Source organism: Cetorhinus maximus, chromosome 14 (assembly GCF_964194155.1).
Source record: "Cetorhinus maximus chromosome 14, sCetMax3.hap1.1, whole genome shotgun sequence".
Taxonomy (NCBI): domain Eukaryota; kingdom Metazoa; phylum Chordata; class Chondrichthyes; order Lamniformes; family Cetorhinidae; genus Cetorhinus; species Cetorhinus maximus.
This window is the reverse complement of record NC_135892.1, coordinates 99,233,028-99,253,273: the sequence shown is the minus strand read 5'-3', so window position 1 is coordinate 99,253,273 and position 20,246 is coordinate 99,233,028. Positions and strand designations below refer to the sequence as shown.

At 39.8% G+C, this 20,246-nt stretch overlaps 1 protein-coding gene across 4 annotated transcripts in view; it reads right to left on the bottom strand.

Annotated features, from left to right (window-relative positions):
• Positions 1 to 20,246, bottom strand: part of birc6 (baculoviral IAP repeat containing 6) — a 242,055-nt gene that overhangs the window by 18,083 nt on the left and 203,726 nt on the right. For all 4 annotated transcript variants that reach the window (XM_078557316.1, XM_078557318.1, XM_078557319.1 and 1 more), the window contains 5 exons: positions 11,593 to 11,738; positions 10,346 to 10,456; positions 4,104 to 4,321; positions 3,050 to 3,211; positions 1,310 to 1,387 (listed from right to left, as the gene is read on the bottom strand). In XM_078557316.1, coding sequence (XP_078413442.1) covers positions 1,310 to 1,387; positions 3,050 to 3,211; positions 4,104 to 4,321; positions 10,346 to 10,456; positions 11,593 to 11,738 — 715 coding nt within the window. The remainder of the gene's footprint in view (positions 1 to 1,309; positions 1,388 to 3,049; positions 3,212 to 4,103; positions 4,322 to 10,345; positions 10,457 to 11,592; positions 11,739 to 20,246) is intronic.

Here is a 20,246-nt window from a genome sequence, read left to right as displayed (position 1 = left end):
CTCCTTCTAGTTATTATAAAACTAGCAGACTGTATCATAGTTCTTGACAAGGTTAAATATCATACTGGTAGTAAATGAAGGGTGACCAGTGTTACTTAGATCCCAGGAAAAAGAAAATAACAAGGCTTCTGCACCTAGTATCAAGATTTTCCATTGGCTACAAGTTGGCAGAATTAGAAAACTGTACTGGAGGCCAAAGGACACATACAAATCCCCTATTTTTGCAATGTGAATAAGACCCAGATGCTCATCTGAAATCAGTTTTCTTTTTGGGTATAACTATAGGTCAAAGGCTGACAGTAATTTATAATCAACATTCAATGCAAATCTGTGTGAAGGCCAGTTTGTGGATCCAACAAGTTTTAGAGTTCTTTTCTTTGGGTTCTGCTACTCTGTTTATCCGCTCAGTTTCATGGGTAGTCCCGAATTATTTTCAGTCACCTTTTATTGATATTCAATTACCTTCTTTCAACAATGGGCTGCCATTGACTTCCAGGGATTAGAAAGTGACAGCTCTTCCTAATCATCACAAAACTAGCAAAACTATCATAGTTCTTGACCTAACTCTTTCAAGGTCAAATGTCATACAGCATGAAAAAGCTGTGAAGTATTTCCTGCAGAGTGTCAAAAGTAGGGGCAGCACTTTAAACACCCTAAGCTTTTGTTCTGAGTTGGAGACCAAATCTGATAACAGCATTAGCTACATGCTGCAAATTAATTGAATTAGTTCCAGATTTGGCTCATGAGATATGCTAGTGTCCAATGCATTGCGGAAAAAATATCCTCGCCAATTCCAGGATTGAAATCATGTAAGTACCAAGATCCTTTGTTTTTGCATTTTACTTTTTAAGTAGAAAAGAGTGAGACATAAATTCTTAGATTTTAAAAAATGATACCTCTTGTACCAACCCACATAATTTATCTCTCCAATTTTAGTTCCGTGCACCTCTGCAGGGACAATGCACCTGGTATCCTTTCAATTTGCCTCGGGCACATAACATTTGGCAACACTGAGAAAATTTAAATTACACAAGTTTTCAAATTCTGCATTTCCTGAAATTTTAATACCTGTTGTTAACAAGATAAACAACATCAAGGTTTAATAAAAGCAAAATATTGTGGATGCTGGAAATCTGAAATAAAAACAGAAAATGCTGGAAATACTCAGCAGGTCTGGCAGCATCTGTGGAGAGAGAAACAAGAGTTAATGTTTCGAGTCCAATATGACTCTTCATCATTAGATTGAAGGACCTTTTTGCTTTTCTAAGACCATTCCACCTTAAATGAATAGTAAGTACTTTCTGCTTACTTGCAAAAAACTAGATGTTTGAGGATTCCACTTCTCCTCTGGTCTCCCATGCCAGGTGTTGAGAATGCTTAAACAGACCTGGAAAAAAGGAACATCATACCAGGAGTCAGAGACATGCACAATTATTTTGACACATTGCTCAAGGATTCTGTGGGACTTTGCAGAACTTCACATCAACGGATTCTGTATGTTACTGGCCACTGAATTATCCAACAAACATCTACAAATTATTTTTAATGATTTAAAAAGAAATCCTACAGCTTAAATGTCATCTTGCATCAGCAACACAGAATGAAGTTGACAGATAAGTGCCGATATAGAAGACCACATGACTGATCTTAGCAATGAAAGGAGGTAATCTTAGGTTAATTCCTTGAAGGCAAGATTAAGGGCTGTCACAATAGAGCAGTTTAAAATAATGAAGAATAAGTCCCACTGGTAGGATAAAGAATTCAGAGCCATTGGGAAATAAAAATATAATATATATGGAGAATGGACAGGGAGCTGAGATTTAAAAAAAAGAGTTGAGAGGCTTGATGGGCCAAATAGCATATTCCTGTTCCTTTGTTCACTGTAGCTCATCCAACCTCAAAGAACATAGGAGTTCCTCCATCATGTCATCCAACAGATCCTTAAATGCATTCAAGTTTATACCACTTCTACATTCCCAGAAGTTCATTCTAAACATTGATTTCTTTGGTTGGAATTTAATGTCCTCCTCCCCTGAAGTGAGTTTGGAGGTAGTGAGCTGGGTGGGGACCCTGCCTCTGCCCCACTCAATTGTCAGGTATGCTTGTGAGCTCCCTCATTGTCAAGCAGTACCTGATTGAGGGACCCGGCATCATTGAAAGCCACCCCCGTCCTTGGTGCCAATCCCCCTCCACCCCAACACGTTCCCCCATTCCACCCTCAGTCACCTGTGGCCTGGGTCCCTTGCTGATGATGGGCCTCTGGTGGGTGCACTGCTGGTAGCTGCCACCTGCTGGTGCTGCCTGTAATAGACATCTGCCAGCCTCTGATTTTGCTGGCAGCTCTCGGCAGGGGCAGGATTTCCATCCACCCCCACCCCACAGGCTCCTTGATCCCAGGGAAAGCCAACTGATGCCCGGTTAAGTGCCCGATTGACACTTAAAACGGTGGGCCTTCACCAAAGGAGGCAACACAGGACTCTTGCTGGCTCTCCAGCTGGTGAGCGAGAACCCTTTCGCCTGGATTAAATTCCATTCTTTGTGTATGAGGAACATCCAGTCATCAGCCCTAAATTTACCTCTCAGTGGTCTGAATCCTTCTTCCCATTGTCTTGCTGTCACAATTAACTTGAATTAGTGAGACAAATGATAGCAGTAAAAATTGACCCAAAATGGCAAAAACCTATCACTACAAAATATAATCAGTTTCTACATTTGGAATACAAATCATAGAATAGATAATTTTATGCACTCCTTTCACATATTTCTAAAAGCCTGAAACTGAAAATAGACTTCAGTGATGCCTTCCTTTTCCTCTTTGCAGGTTTAGTCAAAAAAATCATTTTGCTACTTGGAAATTCACGTGTTTTCTCCACCCTAAAACCCAACCTTTAAGTAGGTTTCACAGCGTCACCTTATACAGAGTAAATCATTTGTGTGCACTTTTACCACAAGCTTATCTTTGCTGCATGAAGTGGAAGATCCCTTTACAGGATTTTCGAACAAATCCATCTTTACTTGAACACAAATAAGCTACAATCTATTTCCTTACCTTTCCATCATTGTAAAGGTTTGGGTTAAATCGTACACTGTGCCCTCCCGTGGTTTCCAGGTTTACAAGTGGAGGGGAGTTTGGATAATCTTGGGGAAAATATACATCAAATTCAAAACAGCCATTTGCATAAGGTGTATCGGATGGTCCTGTGATTAGAACCTGGAGGAAGGAGAAATGAATCATCAAAAACAGATGCTATCATTCTGGCATAATCAGTGGCAGTTTACTATTTAAATTTTAAAAGAAAGCTGATGTACGCAAGGAGATGGTTATGTAGAGCTGATTCATAACAGCTCCATAAACGGATCATAATATATCCAATTGCTATCAAAAACCTAATAATGCAAGAATTTCTAAAAATTAAATCTTCCATCATGTCTAATTCTAAACCTTTTTACATGGTGAAAAGCAGTTGGATTCCATATAGGAGTGGAGATCGAAAAAGGATTGCTTGGGTCCAAATCTTCATTAAAATTGGGTATAACATTAGATTCAGTAGATTTTCATATAAATGGTGCTGATTCATGTGTGCCAATACCAGATGGCTGCAAAGTTTAGTCCATTACAATTTGAAGTTCACGTTTTATTTATCTCAAAAACATTTTAGCTTTTGTCCACATTAGGAATTCAATAATGAATGGAAAGTGAAAAAAGCCTTGCAACCATATATGAAATAATGATTTTTTTTTAAAAATTGCAAGTCAGTCATTTTTAAGCCTTAGTTCTAAGTCACCACATGCCACAAATGCTCTGGCCAAGAGAGCAGGCAGGTGACTAGCTACCAAATGCTCATCTGCAGCTAGTGACAAAGATGAGAGTGTGTGGCCTAGGGTCATTGATGCAGATGTGCTTTCTCTCTGTCATAAAAGCTTGGCATTTTGTTCAAAGTCTCTTGTGATAGCACAACCATTCTTTATTTTCAAATACATGAATGGTTTATAATGAACAATTAACACTTCAAATAAATTTGTAGTAAAACTTATGCGATTTATTCCTAGGCTATTTACCCACGTAAAGGATAGCTACTTTAGCTTCACTATTTTGCATTTACCTTCATGATATCCAATCTCTCCTCATCACAGCGCACAAACACACTGGATGAAGAGGAAAGAGGCAGAGATGTTGAGAGTGTGACCGCTTCCTGGGCAAGGCGTCTAGCTCTGGCAGCACTGTTAGCATCACTAGCATTCTTCACCTGAGACATGTAATGGTAATTTACTTTGAAGACCAATTTTCCATCATCATCTTCTGTGACCATTTCAGCAGTATCTAAAAAGAAAAACACTATTAAGTACAGATATACAATTTGAGATGATGTTTTATACTCGCAACATAGTTATGCACTTGGATATGCACTTGAAGTGCCGGAACCTATAAGGCTACGGACCAAGAGCTGGAAAGTGGGATGAGGCTGAATAGCCCTATTTTTGGCTGGCACAGATACAGTAGGCCAAATGGCCTCCTTCTGTGTCATATATTTTCTGTTTCTTCTATACTTCCATATTATTTTCCTAATGCAACGAAGGCAAAAGTCTTGAAATCCATTTACTAATCCTGCCATCTTTTTCATTCAGCATACATATCTGATTGTATCATTGCGATCATCTTATTCAGAATAGCTTCAGTTCACAATTCAAGTGGCAATTGCCTACTTAACACTGGCACTTCTAGAAAACTATTCCTTCACTCAAAATTAGTACCATCCAAAAGCACAAATGGAGTCCAGTGCTCAAATACAATGTACAACATTGATTAAATCCCTAGATTTATGATTTACTACTTTTTCTTCTTTCATGGGGTGTGGGCGTCGCTGGTAACTCTTTCGAGTTATCAACAGTCACAGAATGTAACTCTTTTCGAGTACATTCACAGTTCTTGGTTTCTGGGAGTGGGACATGAACCCACAACCTTCTTGCTCACCCCCTAATTGCCCTTGAACTGACCTTGTTAGATCATTTCAGGGGACAGTTAAGAGTCAACCACATTGCCGTGGGTCTGTAGTCACTTGTAGGCCAAACCAGGTAAGGATAGCAGGTTTCCTTCCCTAAAGGACATTAGTGAACCAGATAGGTTTTTAGAAACATAGAAAATAGGAGCAGCAGTAGGTCATTCGGCCCTTCGAGGCTGCTCCACCATTCATTATGATCATAGCTGATCCTCTATCTCAACTCCATCCTCCTGCGCTCTCCCCAAATCCCTTGTTATCTTTAGAGTCCAGAAATCTATTTCCTTGTTAAATGTATTCAGTGACTTGGCCTCCACAGCCTTCTGTGGTAGAGAATTCCACAGGTTCACCACCCTCTGAGTGAAGCAGTTTCTCCTCATCTCAGTTCTAAATGGCCTACCCCATATCCTGAGACTGTGGCCCCGCGTTCTAGGCTCCCAGCCAGAGGAAACACCATCCCTGCTTCCAGTCTGTCAGAATTTTATATGTTTCAATGAGATCTCCCCATATTCTTCTAAACTCCAGTGAATACAGGCCTAGTCGGCCCAATCTCTCCTCATACGACAATCCTGCCAACCCAGGAATCAGTCTGGTGAACCTTCGCTGCACTCCCTCTATGGCAAGTATATCCTTTCTTAGGTAAGGAGACCAAAACTGTACACAATACTCCAGTGTGGCCTCACCAAGGCCCTGTACAGCTGCAGTAAGACATTCTTGCTCCTGTATTCAAGTCCTCTCGGAATGAAGGCCAATACACCATTTGCCTTCTTAACTGTTTGCTGCACCTGCATGCTTGCTTTCAGTGACTGCAGTACAAGGACACCCAGGTCCCTTTGTACATCAACATTTCCTAATCTATCACCATTTAAGTAATAATTTTACGACAATCGATGATAGTTTCATCATTAAGGTGAGCTTTATATTTCAGATTTATTAGCTGAATTCAAATTCCACCAGCTGCCCTGCTGGGATTTGAACCCATGTCCCCAGAGCATTAGCCTGGGTCTCTGGATTACTAGTCCTGTGACATTACCATTATACCACCATCTCCCCGCTAATTATTTACAATTGCAAAATTTTAACAATGTACTTTGGATGAATTTTATATTCAATTGATTGAGAAAAAATTTTGCACTTTCAGAAACTAACAGCAACAAACACAGTTGTAATGTTCTATGCTCAATATTGCCAGAAGATAGGCATGAGAACAGCCTCTAATACACCAGTTGAAATTTGTTCACTTCGCATACCAACCCGAGTTGTGGCATCTCAAGGTTGCTCAGTTTCATACCAACTCTAGGTAGTTTTGTGCTGTAGGTCCAACACCCTCTAAGAATTGGATTGAAAACATTTCAAATTGTTTTCCCTAGAACATTACAGCCAACAGGTGTAAAAAGGATCATCACTTGGTACATATTTAGGGCTCAGGTGCAAAAAGGCACTGTAAATTCCACTTCTCCCATTATCTTTATTTTAAGCTTTATTCCCATTTCCCAGCGCTTAGATGCAGGAAAGATGTTTCCCCTGGCTGGGGGGGCAGTCTAGAACCAGGGGACACAGTATTGAATGAAGGGTAGGGCACCTAGGACTGAGATGAGGAAGATTTTCTCATTCAGAGGGCAATGAACCTTTGGAATTCTCTACTCCAGAGGGCTATGGAGGCTAACTCACTAAGTATATTCAGGACAGAGATTTCTAGATATGAAAGGCATCAGGGGATATGGGGATAGTGTGGGAAAATGGCATTGAGGAAGATGATCAGCCATGATCTTGCTGATTGGTAGAGCAGGCTTGAGGGGCTGAATGGCCTACTCCCACTCTTATTTCCTGTGTTCCTACATTCCTATTTTAATGCAATTTGAATCACAGATCAGATGAACTTTCATGAAGTTATGATTGCATAAAGCTTATTTATGAAAGTTGAGAAAACCCAAATGCTTATTAGACACATCTTTCATATGCCCACACAAAGCACTTGTTAATTAAAACACTATGGGTTAGATTGTGTGGGTGCTCATCTCATATTATGTAAAATAATAAGCCTGAACAGAGCGGTTTTTAGTGAATGGTTTTTTCCAGGATGCCAATTTTCTCATTATACTTTTATGAAATTTTCATAACTGATTTCATTCAATGGGAAAGATAGGCTGTGTGGCTAATCTTAAACATGTACAAAAAGGTATAATTTCTATCAATTTGAATCATAAGGACATGAAAATGAACTACATCCAACCAGTTGCTGGGTTAAGAAAGAAACCTTCATTATATATTTTGCCCAACTTGAGATTACAGCTGGAGAAAGGCAAGCCAAATTCCAACTCACTGTACAGATAAAACACCAACAATTTTCATTTATATAGCACTCTTAACATGGTAAAATATCCTATAGCACTTCACAGGAGTGTAATCGGACAAGAATTGATAGGGGGCCAAACAAGGAGCTATTAGGTTAGTTTTAAGGAACATCTTAACTTTGGAGAGAGAAGTGGAGAGGTTTAAGGAGGGAATTACAGATGTTAGGTCCTGAGAGAACTGCTGTCAATGTTAAGCAAAGGAGTGGAGTATTCACATGTGACCAGAGATGGAGGAACAGAGATTTCCTGCAGGGTTGTAGGATGGAGAAGGTTACAGAGATAGGGTGGACCAAGGCTGCGGAGGGATTTGAACATGAAGATGAGAATTATTACTGGTTTATTTCTAAAACTAAGATGTTGGTGGATCTGGAGCCAACGTAGGTCAGCGAGATCAGGGATGATTGCTGAATGAGACTTTGCTGCTCATGTCTTACCTCATGCAGAGTTTGAGGCCCTCAAGCTTAAGGAGGGTGGGAGACAAGATGACAAGAGAGCATTGGAATAGTTGCTGGTCGTGGTAACAAAAGCATGGATGTGTCATTCAGCAGCAGCTAATCAGAACTAGGGATGAGTCTGGTGATGTTACAAAGATTCAACATATATGTGGCATAGAACATTAGAGCACAGAGGATTAAATGCATTTGTACCCACAACTCCTGAACACAGGATTCCAATCTCATGAGTGTTGAATGATGATCAGGCGAAACAAAAGCAAAACTATGATAAAGAGTCAATCTATTTAAGAACATAAGAAGTAGGTGCGAGAGCAGACCATATGGCCTGTCGAGCCTGGTCTGACATTCAGTACTATCATGGGTGATCTTGGACTTCAGCTTTACTTTCCTGTCTGCTCCTCCTATTGCTTGATTCCAAGAAAGACCAAAAATCTGTCTACCTCAGCCTTAAATATATGCAATGATGGTGTATCCACAATACTCTGGGTTAGAGAAGTCCAAAGATTTACAACCCTTTGAATGAAGAAATTTCTCATCTCAATCCTAAGTGATCAGCCCTTATCCTAAGACTGTGCCCCATGTTCTCGATTCTCTAGCCAGGGAAGTAAACGTCTCAATATCTACCTTAACACGCTCCAAATCTAAGCTGTTCTCATGCATTTCCTAACAACCTGTTAAAACAACATTATTAGCAAAGCCCTGGGAACAATAAAACACAATCACGCAATAACTAACCAGGAATGCAGCTCAGACAGGTCACCAGCAAGTCTAAGAACCAGGAAAAAATACTACCCATCTCATTTTGGCAATCTCAGAGAAAAGCCGGTAGCATCAAGTAGCCCTAACTTGTTTCCCACATTACAACAGTGACTACACTTCAAAAGTACTTCAATGGGCGAAAAGCACTTTGGGATAACCTGAGGTTGTGAAAGGTGCTATATAAATGCAAGTCTCTCTTTCCCATTGTAAACAACAAACTTCCTAAATAAAGTTATAATGGAGGGGACAAGTCTTTCCTGGTGGTGGTGGTGGTGGGCGGGGGAGGGGAAATGAAAATCCAAAATGCTGCTTCTTACAAATGAAGCACACTATTTTTGTATGACTAATCAATTTTCAGAAATGAGCATGTTGTCACAAATCTGCTTATAGTATCAGATCTGCACTGGCAAATATTAGGCTGTGCATTTTAAAACCCTCTTCAAGTGAGCTCAGGATTGCATATACAACAAGGTTGATCTGCTGCAGAAAAACTTCCTTTGACTGCAGATCTAATATGGGTAGGCACACAGTGGGAACATCAGTGGATGAACATTTAACATACCATAATAAAAGGCAGCGAATCCTGTGTACTCAGCCAAGATGTTCTAAATATTGCTGGCTTTTTATTGCCTGTGCTACACTCCTCAGGGTACAATAAGGGTTTGGACAGTAATAATTATTTCGATGTTCTGGTGGCAGGGGAAGAAAGACTGTGTCAGCTGCTTTAAAGAGCAGTCTATTAATCACTGCTCTATAACCACTCTCAACATTTTAAATTTTATTTTCTCATTGCTCAGATGTTTAATATTTATTTGATTATCTGGCACTTACTCTGGAGAAGCATTTTTTCAAAACACAGCCAGCTTTTCTACCTATTTTGATTAAATCGCACAATTATAAATGCACGAAGTAAAACATTTTCTCAGTGTAAACACGGTCTAAAGATAACTAGCTTTTATTCATCTGAAAGCTGAAATGCCCCTCCTGTACTTAAAAAAAACACAAACACCACCTTCAAACACAGGCTAATCCCTGAATAAGCTGCAAAGATGATTACCATTTATAGCGAATAGCCATGTTCCCTCCAACTTTTCTTTGTTGCTTGCAGCCTATTTGTTGCACTGTGTGGTATGTTTCGGATTGCTGTGCAGTCACACAGCTTAAGGGAAACATCGCCAAATATGTACATGGTTGATGGGGCAGCTCCAAGGTCAGGCAGTGAAGGTTTCACTGGCTTGACCATGTTTCCAAATGTTGAATTTGTAACCAATTATAAATTCAAAAAATAAATCTAAAATGCAATGTCCCAAAAAGTAAGATTTAGAGAAACCTATTCACAGTAAAAAAGATGAAGACACCTTTAGTGTCTCCCTTTTCCCCCTCTCCTGAAGGCAACAACCACCTTGAGGCAAAATTCCATAATTTTCAATAGCCCTTCAAGTTCTCACTCAAAAAGCCATTCATATAGGTAGATGCTCTAACAGCTAAGTTCGAACATTGTCCAAAATTTACACCTGCTGGATAGTCGTCAACAGATGGAACCCTGGGCAATGCTTTTCCCTCCCTAGCCTAGGGATGCTGACATCAGCTGTAATATCAATATCATGTAGTACATTTGGTCACCGAGTAACTGAGGAGGAGGCAGAAATTGTATATTTGCTCACCAAGCCATTGAGGGATGGCGCAATTACAGCTTCAATTAAATAAAGCATAATACACAGGAAATTCTATGCATCCCGTTTCAGATTCTTTTACATGCTGTGTGTTAAATGAAACTTACCGAATTGCAGTTTTTTCATTGCAGCTACATATTTTTCTTCTAGCGAGCGCGTGACTTGTAACGGCCTCGGTCTCGTCATAGCTTTCTTTGTTGATTCTGCAATTTTCTTTTCTGAAACAAAGGGTATGGGAATAAATATTGAAGCAAATTCAATACAGGACTGAGATCTTTGAAGAGGCCTCCCCAGTGGCTTAAATAAGGGGAAGCCAGAAAAGCACACGAGGGATCATGGAATGGAAGGAGATACTGAGGGGGTTGGAATAATAGGGGTGGAAAGAGGCTCGCGTGGAGCATAAACACCAGCATAGGTCAGTTGGGCCTGTTTCTGTGCTGTCAGTTCTATGTATATAAATAGCCTGTACAATTCTGAAACACTCCGAGCCAAAATGTGTCCCTATTGTCATAAAAATGCAAGTTCTTCCTTTTCTTTAGTTCGATCTTGTGTTCGGAGTTCAGGGATCTCGGTTGATACAGAGGCTTGACAATTTTGCCACAGTATCCTTGGAATTTCTGCTCCTGATCACCAGCACCCAGTACCATTTCTGTGACAGCATGCACACAGAAAGACAGATCTGACTCAGCAGTGAGGTATTTTGCATGGAATATAAAATACAAGTTGTTGTTGTAGAAACACCATCAAGACTTGCACATTAACTAGATGATAGTTAACTCACTGATTTGTACTCTAGTTAGGGGGAATCAAAACCCACATGGAAAGCATGAGAGGGTAAACCAGCAGTTAAGAAGGCTAATTTTACTTATTTAAAAAAAAATTGCTCTGCAGAGCAGAAGTGTGGAGGGTGAAACTTATAAAATGTTGCATTCTGTTAAAAGCAAAGAAAATACAGAGTTATACAGCAGTTTCTTTACATGTAAATGTCTGTAGGGTTCAATTCCCAGCAGAGATTGGATAGTCATTGGATTTGAGAGTTCTCAAGTTTATGGCTTGAGGGGGAACAGAGAGAGAACGTAAGTTTCTGCTGAAGATAGTAAGCAGTTTCACGGTTAAGCAGCAAATCAAAGTGAATGCACACTATGCACATTTCCCAGGTGTGCAAGTTGGCATTTCTACAGTGAGCACCGTCATCAGCTGCACTCTGAAATATGGCAGGTATAATATTCCCACAAAAATTTAATACTGCAAGGTTTGCTTTTAATACTAAAAGCTAGGTTGTTCAAATCAAGTTCTTCTAAATGTTGTCAAACATTACATCTTAAACGTACACCATTAAAGTCAATAGCTATACCTTGCGCTGCCTGTCGCAGGCTGGTGGTTGCCAATTGGACAATCTCTGCAGTTTGCTGGATGTCAGGTACAAGCAGTGTTAGACCCTCAGATTCTGCTTCTGCTGCATCGCTCTTGGACCCAGCTTTGCTTTTATCTTTCTTAGATCTGTCAGAAACAAAGAGAGTAATGCTTATTGGGTTTTATAAAAAAAGTGCCCCCCTAATTTTCTCAATGTGCACGCAGTGATGAAATCGTAAACAATAATACGGCTGCCAAACAGCATCTTCACAGCCCAAAACCTAAGTAAACAAAGCCAATCCCACAATGAGATATTTCTATTGTAAAATTAGACCCATTTCAATGCAGTAATAATCATTCGCAGATATCCAATATTCTACATATACCACTACTCGTCAGACCTTTGTTAAACAGTCTTGCATAAGTAGTGAATTAATGAAGCTTCAAAGATTTCCAACATTCAGAAAAGCATTTTGCCTTGTTTCAAGTTTGTTGCGTTTTGAAAACTGTGGCCTTATGTGCATAGGTAAGCTGGCTCCCAAATGATCAGACTATTATTCCCATCATTTCTGGAACAGATTTTGGCTGGCAGAAAACAATAATACTTTTATTAAAAAAGACAACACACCTGATAACTCCAATGTATCTGCTGGGAATATAAATGGGCTGCAGTCCCATTAAACATAACAGTCACTGAACTTCAAAAAATTTCACTATGTGTAGTGTTTGGAGACTCTTCAATTTCATAAAGCGCCAAATGGAATTTTAACATCACAACACCTTTTGTGGCACAAACTTGAGACTTCAAGCGCACAACAGTTTAGCTTCTATTCTCTTTTGCTCAATATCAAACTTTCACCAGTGCTGCCAATATCATGCTCTGTACTTTTGTTTATACTTGCACCCTCAAATTTGAGAGAAACTTAAGTTTCAAGGGTTCAAGATTTTAGGGTTCATTATGGCACATAAATCCAGCTGTAAATCAAAGTACTAATGAATAACCTTGTAATAAGAGTGCCACACAATAAAACTATTTCATAGAATGATTACAGCAGGGGAAGCCATTTGGCCCATTGAGTCAATGCCAGCTCTCTGCAGGAGTAATAGTCCCAGTAGCACCACCCCCAACCTCACCCCTTTCCTCATAGCCCTGCAATTTCTTCTCTTCATGTGCATATCCAATTCCATCTCAAAAGCCACAATTGAATCTGCCTCCGCCACCCGCTCAGGTGTTGCATTTCAGATCCTAACCACTCATTGCATTAAAAAAGGATTTCCTCATCTAGCCTTTTGGTACTTTTACCAACCACTTTAAATCTATGTCCTCTGGTTCTTGACCCTTCCACCAATGGGTTTGTGCGCATATATGCCCATGTGTCTGTGCTCCTGCACCCCTTTTAGAATTGTATTCTTTATTTTGTATTGCCTCTCCTCATTCTTCCTACTAAAATGCATCACTTCACACTCCTCTGCACTAAATTTCATCAGATACGTGTCTGCCCATTCCACCAACTTCCTGAAGTGTATCATTATCCTCCTCACAGTTCACAATACTGTTATGGGCCGTGATGGGAGGAATGCACAGTTAATTCTAGCGCCACTTCTCCACAGGTCATAACAATAGTTTGAATGTTCAATCCACCTATAAAACTGGCCAATTATTACCCATTGATACGGTTATTCCCAGCATAAAAAGACTCTAACCAGACTTCTTTCAGTAAACACACAAATAATTAATTATAAAACAAACTTATTTTTAAAAACAAGTGAATAAACTGGCTAACATACAAGTTGTAGTTTAGAAGTGTGACGATTTTCCCTTTTTTCAAAAAAAAAGATATTCAACACCTCCATACACACACACATACAAACACAAAACAGGACAAAACAAACACAGTCCCATGCAGAGCCTGGTGTATAGGAATATTTCTTTTAAAAGGACAAAATTCGAAGAAATCTCGAAGCTGTTGATCTGACAAAATTCTGGTCACAATAGATCTGGAAGTTTCTTCAGACAAATTTTTTGATGAAACTGTCCTTGATGACTCTTACTTATCATGACTTTGCTGACTTTCAAAAAAACAGATGAATTATTATGATGCGACGTTTCTGAAGAAAGTTTAACACTCTGGACAGTATATAACAAAGGTGGGGCAGAGACAGGGAAAGAGACTGTCTTTTCCTTGCAGCTTGCTTCTAAGCCACACACTCTGACTCTCTGCCTGAGTGTCTTAAAAGCTAAGATGTTCAAAGAATATTTCTCTTAGGCCAAGTGCTTTTAACTAATCAGCAAGAGTCTTTAGCCTAGCAACAGCAATTATTTGTTAACTTAGATATATGAACTCTCTCTTCCCTTTCCAGGTGTTCCCCGCTGGATATCTTTCTTGACCAGTGGTTTCTTAAAGAATGGCATATTCACAGCCTCAAATTAATATCGCAAACTTTTAAAAATAACTTAAGAGGAAGAATGTCCAAAATTCAATGTCCTTCAAATTTTCCAAAAATGGGTTCCTCGCAATACTTCCATGTTTTGCATCCTGTGCACAAGTGCACATCATTAATATTTAATCAAGAAAAGTAGTGTTCTAATACTGACCTTTAGGGAACACTCACTGTATACCTTCCTCCAATCCGAAAAACAGCCATTCACCACCACTGTTTCCTGTTACTCAGTCTTTTTAGTTTCCATGCTGCCATTGTTTCTTCGATTCCATGGGCTTCAACTATACTGGTAAATCTATTGCGTGTCCCTTTATCAAATGCCTTTCAGAAGTTCATATACACCACATCAACCACATTACCCTATCAACCCTCTCTGAATGACTAGTCTTTGGTTCCTGGGTTTATCCTTATATATTTTTTTTGAACAGGGTGCAACATTTTGCAATGTTCCCATCCCCTGGCAACAGCCCTTTATTTAAGGGGGATTGGTGGGGCACAAATTGGTTGAAAGATCAAATTTAGATAAATTATACCTCTTGCTCCAGAAGTGAATAGCTTAAACATGACCCAAAAAACATAATTAAAGACAAGCATGAGGTAGGTAACGTTTTCAGGGTATCAATCTTCTTTATACAGTATATAAACACCATCAAAGTTACCTTTTGGTCCTTTCACTCAAAGTAGTATGACTAATAGGTCCAGCAAAATTGTCAATTAGGAAAAGGCAATGATTCCTGATGATGCCCAGATCAGGTACATTTATATAGTTCGCTTAACATGGTAAAGCATCACAAGTGCTGTAGATAAAAGGGAATCAGTGGATACACTGTACTTAGATTTCCAGAAAGCATTTGATAAGATGCCACAAAGTTATTTCAGAAAATAAAAGCTCATGGTGTAGGGGATAACACACTGGCATGGACAGAAGATCAGCTCACCAACAGGAAACAAGGTAGGCATAAATGGGTCATTTTCTGGTTGGCAAGATATAATGAGTGGTGTGCCACAGGGATCAGTGCCTCAACATTTTACAATTTATTTAAATGACCTGGATGAAGGGACCAAAGGTATGGTTGCTAAATTTGCTAATCACACAAACATAGGCAGGAAAGTAAGTTGTGAAGAGGGCATGAGGAGGCTACAAAGGGATATAGATCGGTTAAGTGAGTGGGCAAAGATGTGGCAAATGGAGTATGAAATTGTCCATTTTAGCAGGAAGAAGTAAAAAAATATTATCTAAATGGTGAGACACTACAGCTCTGATGTGCAGATGGATCTGGGTGTCCTAGTGCATGAATCACAAAAAATGCAGGTACAGCAAGTAATTAGGAAAGCTAATAGCATGTCATCATTTATTGCGAGGGGAATTGAATACAAAAGTAGGGAGGTTATGCTTCAGTTATACAGACTACATCTGGAGTAGTGTGTACAGTATTGGTCTCCTTATTTAAAGGAAGGATGTAGATGCGTTGGAAGCCGTTCAGAGAAGACTTACTAGACTAATACCTGGAATGGGCAGGTTGTCTTATGAGGAAAGGTTGAACAGGCTTGTATCCGTTAGAAGAGTAAGAGACGACTTGATTGAAAAATATAAGATCCTGAGGGATCTTGACAGGGTCGATGTAGAGAGGATGTTTCCTCTTGTGGGAAAATCTAGAATGAGGAGTCACTGTTTAAAAATAAGGGGTCGCTCATTTAAGACAAAGATGGGGAGAATTTTTTTCTCTCAGGGGGTCCTGTGTTTTTGGAATTCTCTTCCTCAAAAGGCGGTGAAAGCAGAGTCTTTGAATATTTTTAAGGCAGAGGTAGATAGGTTCTTGATAAGCATGTGGGTGAAAGGTTATCAGGGTAGGCAGCAATGTGGAGTTACAATCAGATCAGCCATGATCTTATTGAATGGCGGAACAGGCTCAAGGGGCTGAATGGCCTACTTGCTGCGCCTGATTCATATATTCTTATGTAAGTTGTTTCGCAGGAGCACTTGTCAAACACAATTTGAAACTCAATCATGAGATACTGGGGCATGTGGTCAAAAGCTTAGTCAAAGAGGTAGGTTTTAAGGAGTATTAAAAGGAGAGAGGGGTAGAAAGACAGAGGCTTAAGGAGAGAATTCTAGAGCTTAGGGCCTAGGCAATTGCATGGCCACCAATGGTGAAGCAAAGGAAATCAGGTTTTTTATAAGGCAGAATCAGAATCCAACAAAAGGTTACAATCCTGAGGTGCAGATATCAAGATTTTGACCTCAAGAATAATATTCACATATTATGGAGAGGATAAATTGCAAATAGTAATATTTACAAAGCTCATGATAGTTAGGAGAAACATTCAGACAATGTCTGCATTCACTCTTTCTGAGACAGGCACAATTGGCTGCCATTGCCACAATGAAATTAACCAGTTCATATGCAGACAAGAAGATTTGCTCATTTACTTTTTAGTGGTCTTTGCATCTTGTGGGTCTGGAGGTTTGGAATTAGAAGCGCCCACAGTTTGAAATGTATGCAAACTAATGGGAACACTGATATAAAACTCATGGACCTAAAAGTTCCAAGATACCGGTTAAAGCAACACACAAAGGCAAATTGTCAACATTTCTGCCCTGAACCACTATCTGAAGCTCTCTTCCTCCTATTCTAGAGCCACACAATATGAATGACGAAAGAACACACAATTGTAATAGGAATACCCCAAGAAAACAGTCAATCCAATTATTTGATGATCTTCAGTAATTCCAAAATACTGGCCTCCTGACATACGCAAACCAATGGAGAAAACGTTTAGGGGCAAAGAAATATTGCAAGGTTTTAATCTACAGGGACTCCGGGGTGGTAAGAGTTGCAACCTGAAGACAACTCTTCTTATTACTTTCTCCAACAATGAAAAATACATTATTTAATAAACCTACTTGGGCTCCTGAGAAGTTTAGAAGGCATGATAAGAATTTTGATCTCAGCCCATCACAAAATAGTTTCAAAGACTAGTCCCAAAAGTTAAGAGGGGAGATCTGAAGCAAGGTATGCTGGCAAGATAAGGGTGTCTTGAACAGAATTTGTTGTGTACAGTTGTACAGTGCTGCAAACTGCATCAAATTATCCATCAAGTAAAATGTTAGGGAAGACAGAAGAATCTTGGTTAGACTAAATGTGCAACACTTGCTAGTTGTATCAACTGAGGCTGGTAGCACTGCTGCATTTCACATGCTGGACAACACGTAAACAGGCAAATCTGATTACTGATGACTCTGGTGAAAGACAGCCTGTTGGGAGATGGAAACTGTTTGCTTTGGCAGAGGAAAAATAGAAGGGTTAACTGAGGGATTACTCCAAACTGCTATCACAGGATTCTGCACAGAGACTTTCTGCTGTCAAGTACAGTCTGAACCCACTATCGTTTTGAGTAATGCAATCTGTCCAGTTGTTTGCTGATTCCAAACTATGAGGTGCTCTTATTCATCTTGGAGATGATCTTTTGAGAGTAAATAAGGTGCACTGAAATTGGTAATGTACCATTAATGAAACACAGCCACCCATGGTGTAGAAATTACAATGGCAAGCCCCACAAATTCTCAAACAGCTAGAGGTCTATAACAATAGCTGTTGTTGAAAACAAAAAAACTGGGAACTGCTTGAGAGAAACAGTTATTGTTCAAGGTTATTTGGTGGGCCCTGCAGAAGTGTGTACATGAATGGACAGGAGGGATGAATCACCTGCCAAGGGGGAGAATAGAAAATTGGATTACAAATTGGTTAGAAGGCAGGAAGCAGAGGGTAAGAGTTGACAGCAGTTTTGCAATCAATTTTGTAAGGAAAGAGCAAGATGTGAAGAAGTTTTCTTTTTAAAGAAAGATAGAGGAGATAGTGTCAGCTAATGCTTTTTTAAATAAAATTTAGGATTATGAGACTAGCAAGATCTCTGCTGTGGGTTCACTGGGTGTCACTTCTGTTCATTGTGTATTTCATTACGTGGATATGGTCTTAAGAGGGAATTGTGTCAAAAGTTGCAGATGGTGCCAGAATAGGAGACAAAGTTAATTCTTCAGAAGACTAAAAGGGTTATTGATAAGCTGGAGGAATGGACTAACAAGGGGCAGAAGGATTTCAATGTCAGTAGGTGTGAGGTGATGCAGCCATAATTATACTCTGAATGGAAGGAGGCTCAATGTTGTGGAAGAGCAGAGGGATGTAGGAGTACAGGTTCACCGCACATTAAGGCCAACACCTCAGGTTGTTGAGGCTATTAAAAAAAAGCTAACGGAATTCTTGATTTTATCATGAAGTATAGAATACAAGAGTTTGTATAAAAACTTAAGACGACAGTTGGGGAGCAATGTGCATTACTGGGATTCACATTATGGGAGTAATGAGATCATAAGAAATAGGAGCAGGAGTAGCCCATTCAGCCCGACGAACCTGCTGATCCGATTGTGGCCTTTACACCACTTTCCTGCCTGTTCCCTAAAACCCTAGATTCCCTTGATCAAATATCTGACTCAGCTTTGAATATATTCAATGATCCAGCCTCTGGGGGAGAGAATTCAAAATACTAACAATTCTGAGAAAATAAATTCCTCCTCATCTCTGTCTTGAATGGGACACCCTCATTTTTAAACTGTCCCCCCTAGTTATAGATTCCTCCAGGTGGGGAAACATCCTCTCAGCATCTCCCGTGTCAAGCCCCCTTTGAATCTTAAATGTTTCAATAAGATCACCACTCATTCTTCTAAACTCCAATGAGGATAGGCACAACCTGTGCAACCTTTCCTCATAAGATAACCCCTTCATTCCAGGAATCAACCTAATGAATCTTCTCTGAATTGCTTCCAGTACAAGTAATCTCTCCTTAAGTACGGAGACTAAAACTGTACACAGTATTCTAGGTGGCCTAACCATTACCCTGTACAGTTGTAGCAAGGCTTCCCTAATTTTATACTCCATCCTACTTGCATTAAAGGCCAACATTCCATTTCCCTTCTTAAATATTTGCTGTACCTGCATATTGAGACTTTAGGAAGGGCACTACCGCACAGATTAACTAGACTGCTGCCTGTTATGAGGAAATACACATAAGGAAGATTTGAAAAATTGGGTCTTTTTTCATTTGAACATTGCATAATATAAGGCAATTTAACTGGTGTTTAAAATTATGAAAGGTTGGGTTAGGGGAGATAGGAACAGGCAGTTTCCTGCAGTTCAGCAACCAAAAGCAAAGAGCCATAGATACAAGGTTAAATGCATGAGGTTTAGCTTTAGCAGGAGAAACTTCTCTAAGCCAGTTGCAAAACTTTGGAATTCACTTCCATTGTTAGTGGTCGAGTCAGAAATTACACGAACATTCAAGATTGATTGGATAGGTAAATAAAGGAAGAGGGGTTGAAGGATTATGGGAACAGAATCAGTGAGTGCAATTAAAACTATTTGCTTGAGTGGAGAGTAAATGCCAATTCAAACTGGTTGGTCATATAGCTTGTTTCTTGTAACTTTTATGTATTTCTATGTACCCCTCTATGCTTCATTGAGACTCAAAGGATTGTCATTTGATGCACAGAAGGATGTTAAAACTGCTGGAACTGTGCCCCAGCATGAGTCTGCTCCTTCAGATGGTGGAGGGAAAAAAAACTGCTCACTGCAGGATTAGGCAAAAGCCAATAAATTCTCCTGAGGGTACAAAACTCTAAAGGGACTGAGCAATTGTGAGGTTATGCACCACATACAACGAGTTAAGATAGATACTGAGGAAGTTAAAAGAGCCAAAGCCAGGCCAGCAGAAGTAACAAAGGCCCATGAAGGGCCCATAAAGGTTAAAAAGGATGCAGGAAGAGAACCGGTGGTCTGGTTGATAGGCACCTTCGTAGCAGATTTAAATGGGGACCAGGGAGTTCCCAAAAATAACGAATATAATGCTCCATGCAGTTGAAGGGCACAGGGGAGTACAGCAGGAGCATTCCAGGAGACGTGGAACAGGTTAGTGGAAAGCCTATTCCCAAATCAGAGGAGAAAGGGGAGGGAATATACCCCAAAACAAACAAGGCTCGGAAACCACAAGGAGGGATATGAGTGAAACCGATGCAGAGTTAACCACTGGTAAGCAAAACGAAACAGACCAAGTTTTAAACCTCAACCAGGACAGCAGTATTGATGAAAAATTCACAAAAAGTGAAGTGCTGAACACCAATCCAGAATTCCGATAGGAGGCAAAAATCAAATTACAGCCCAC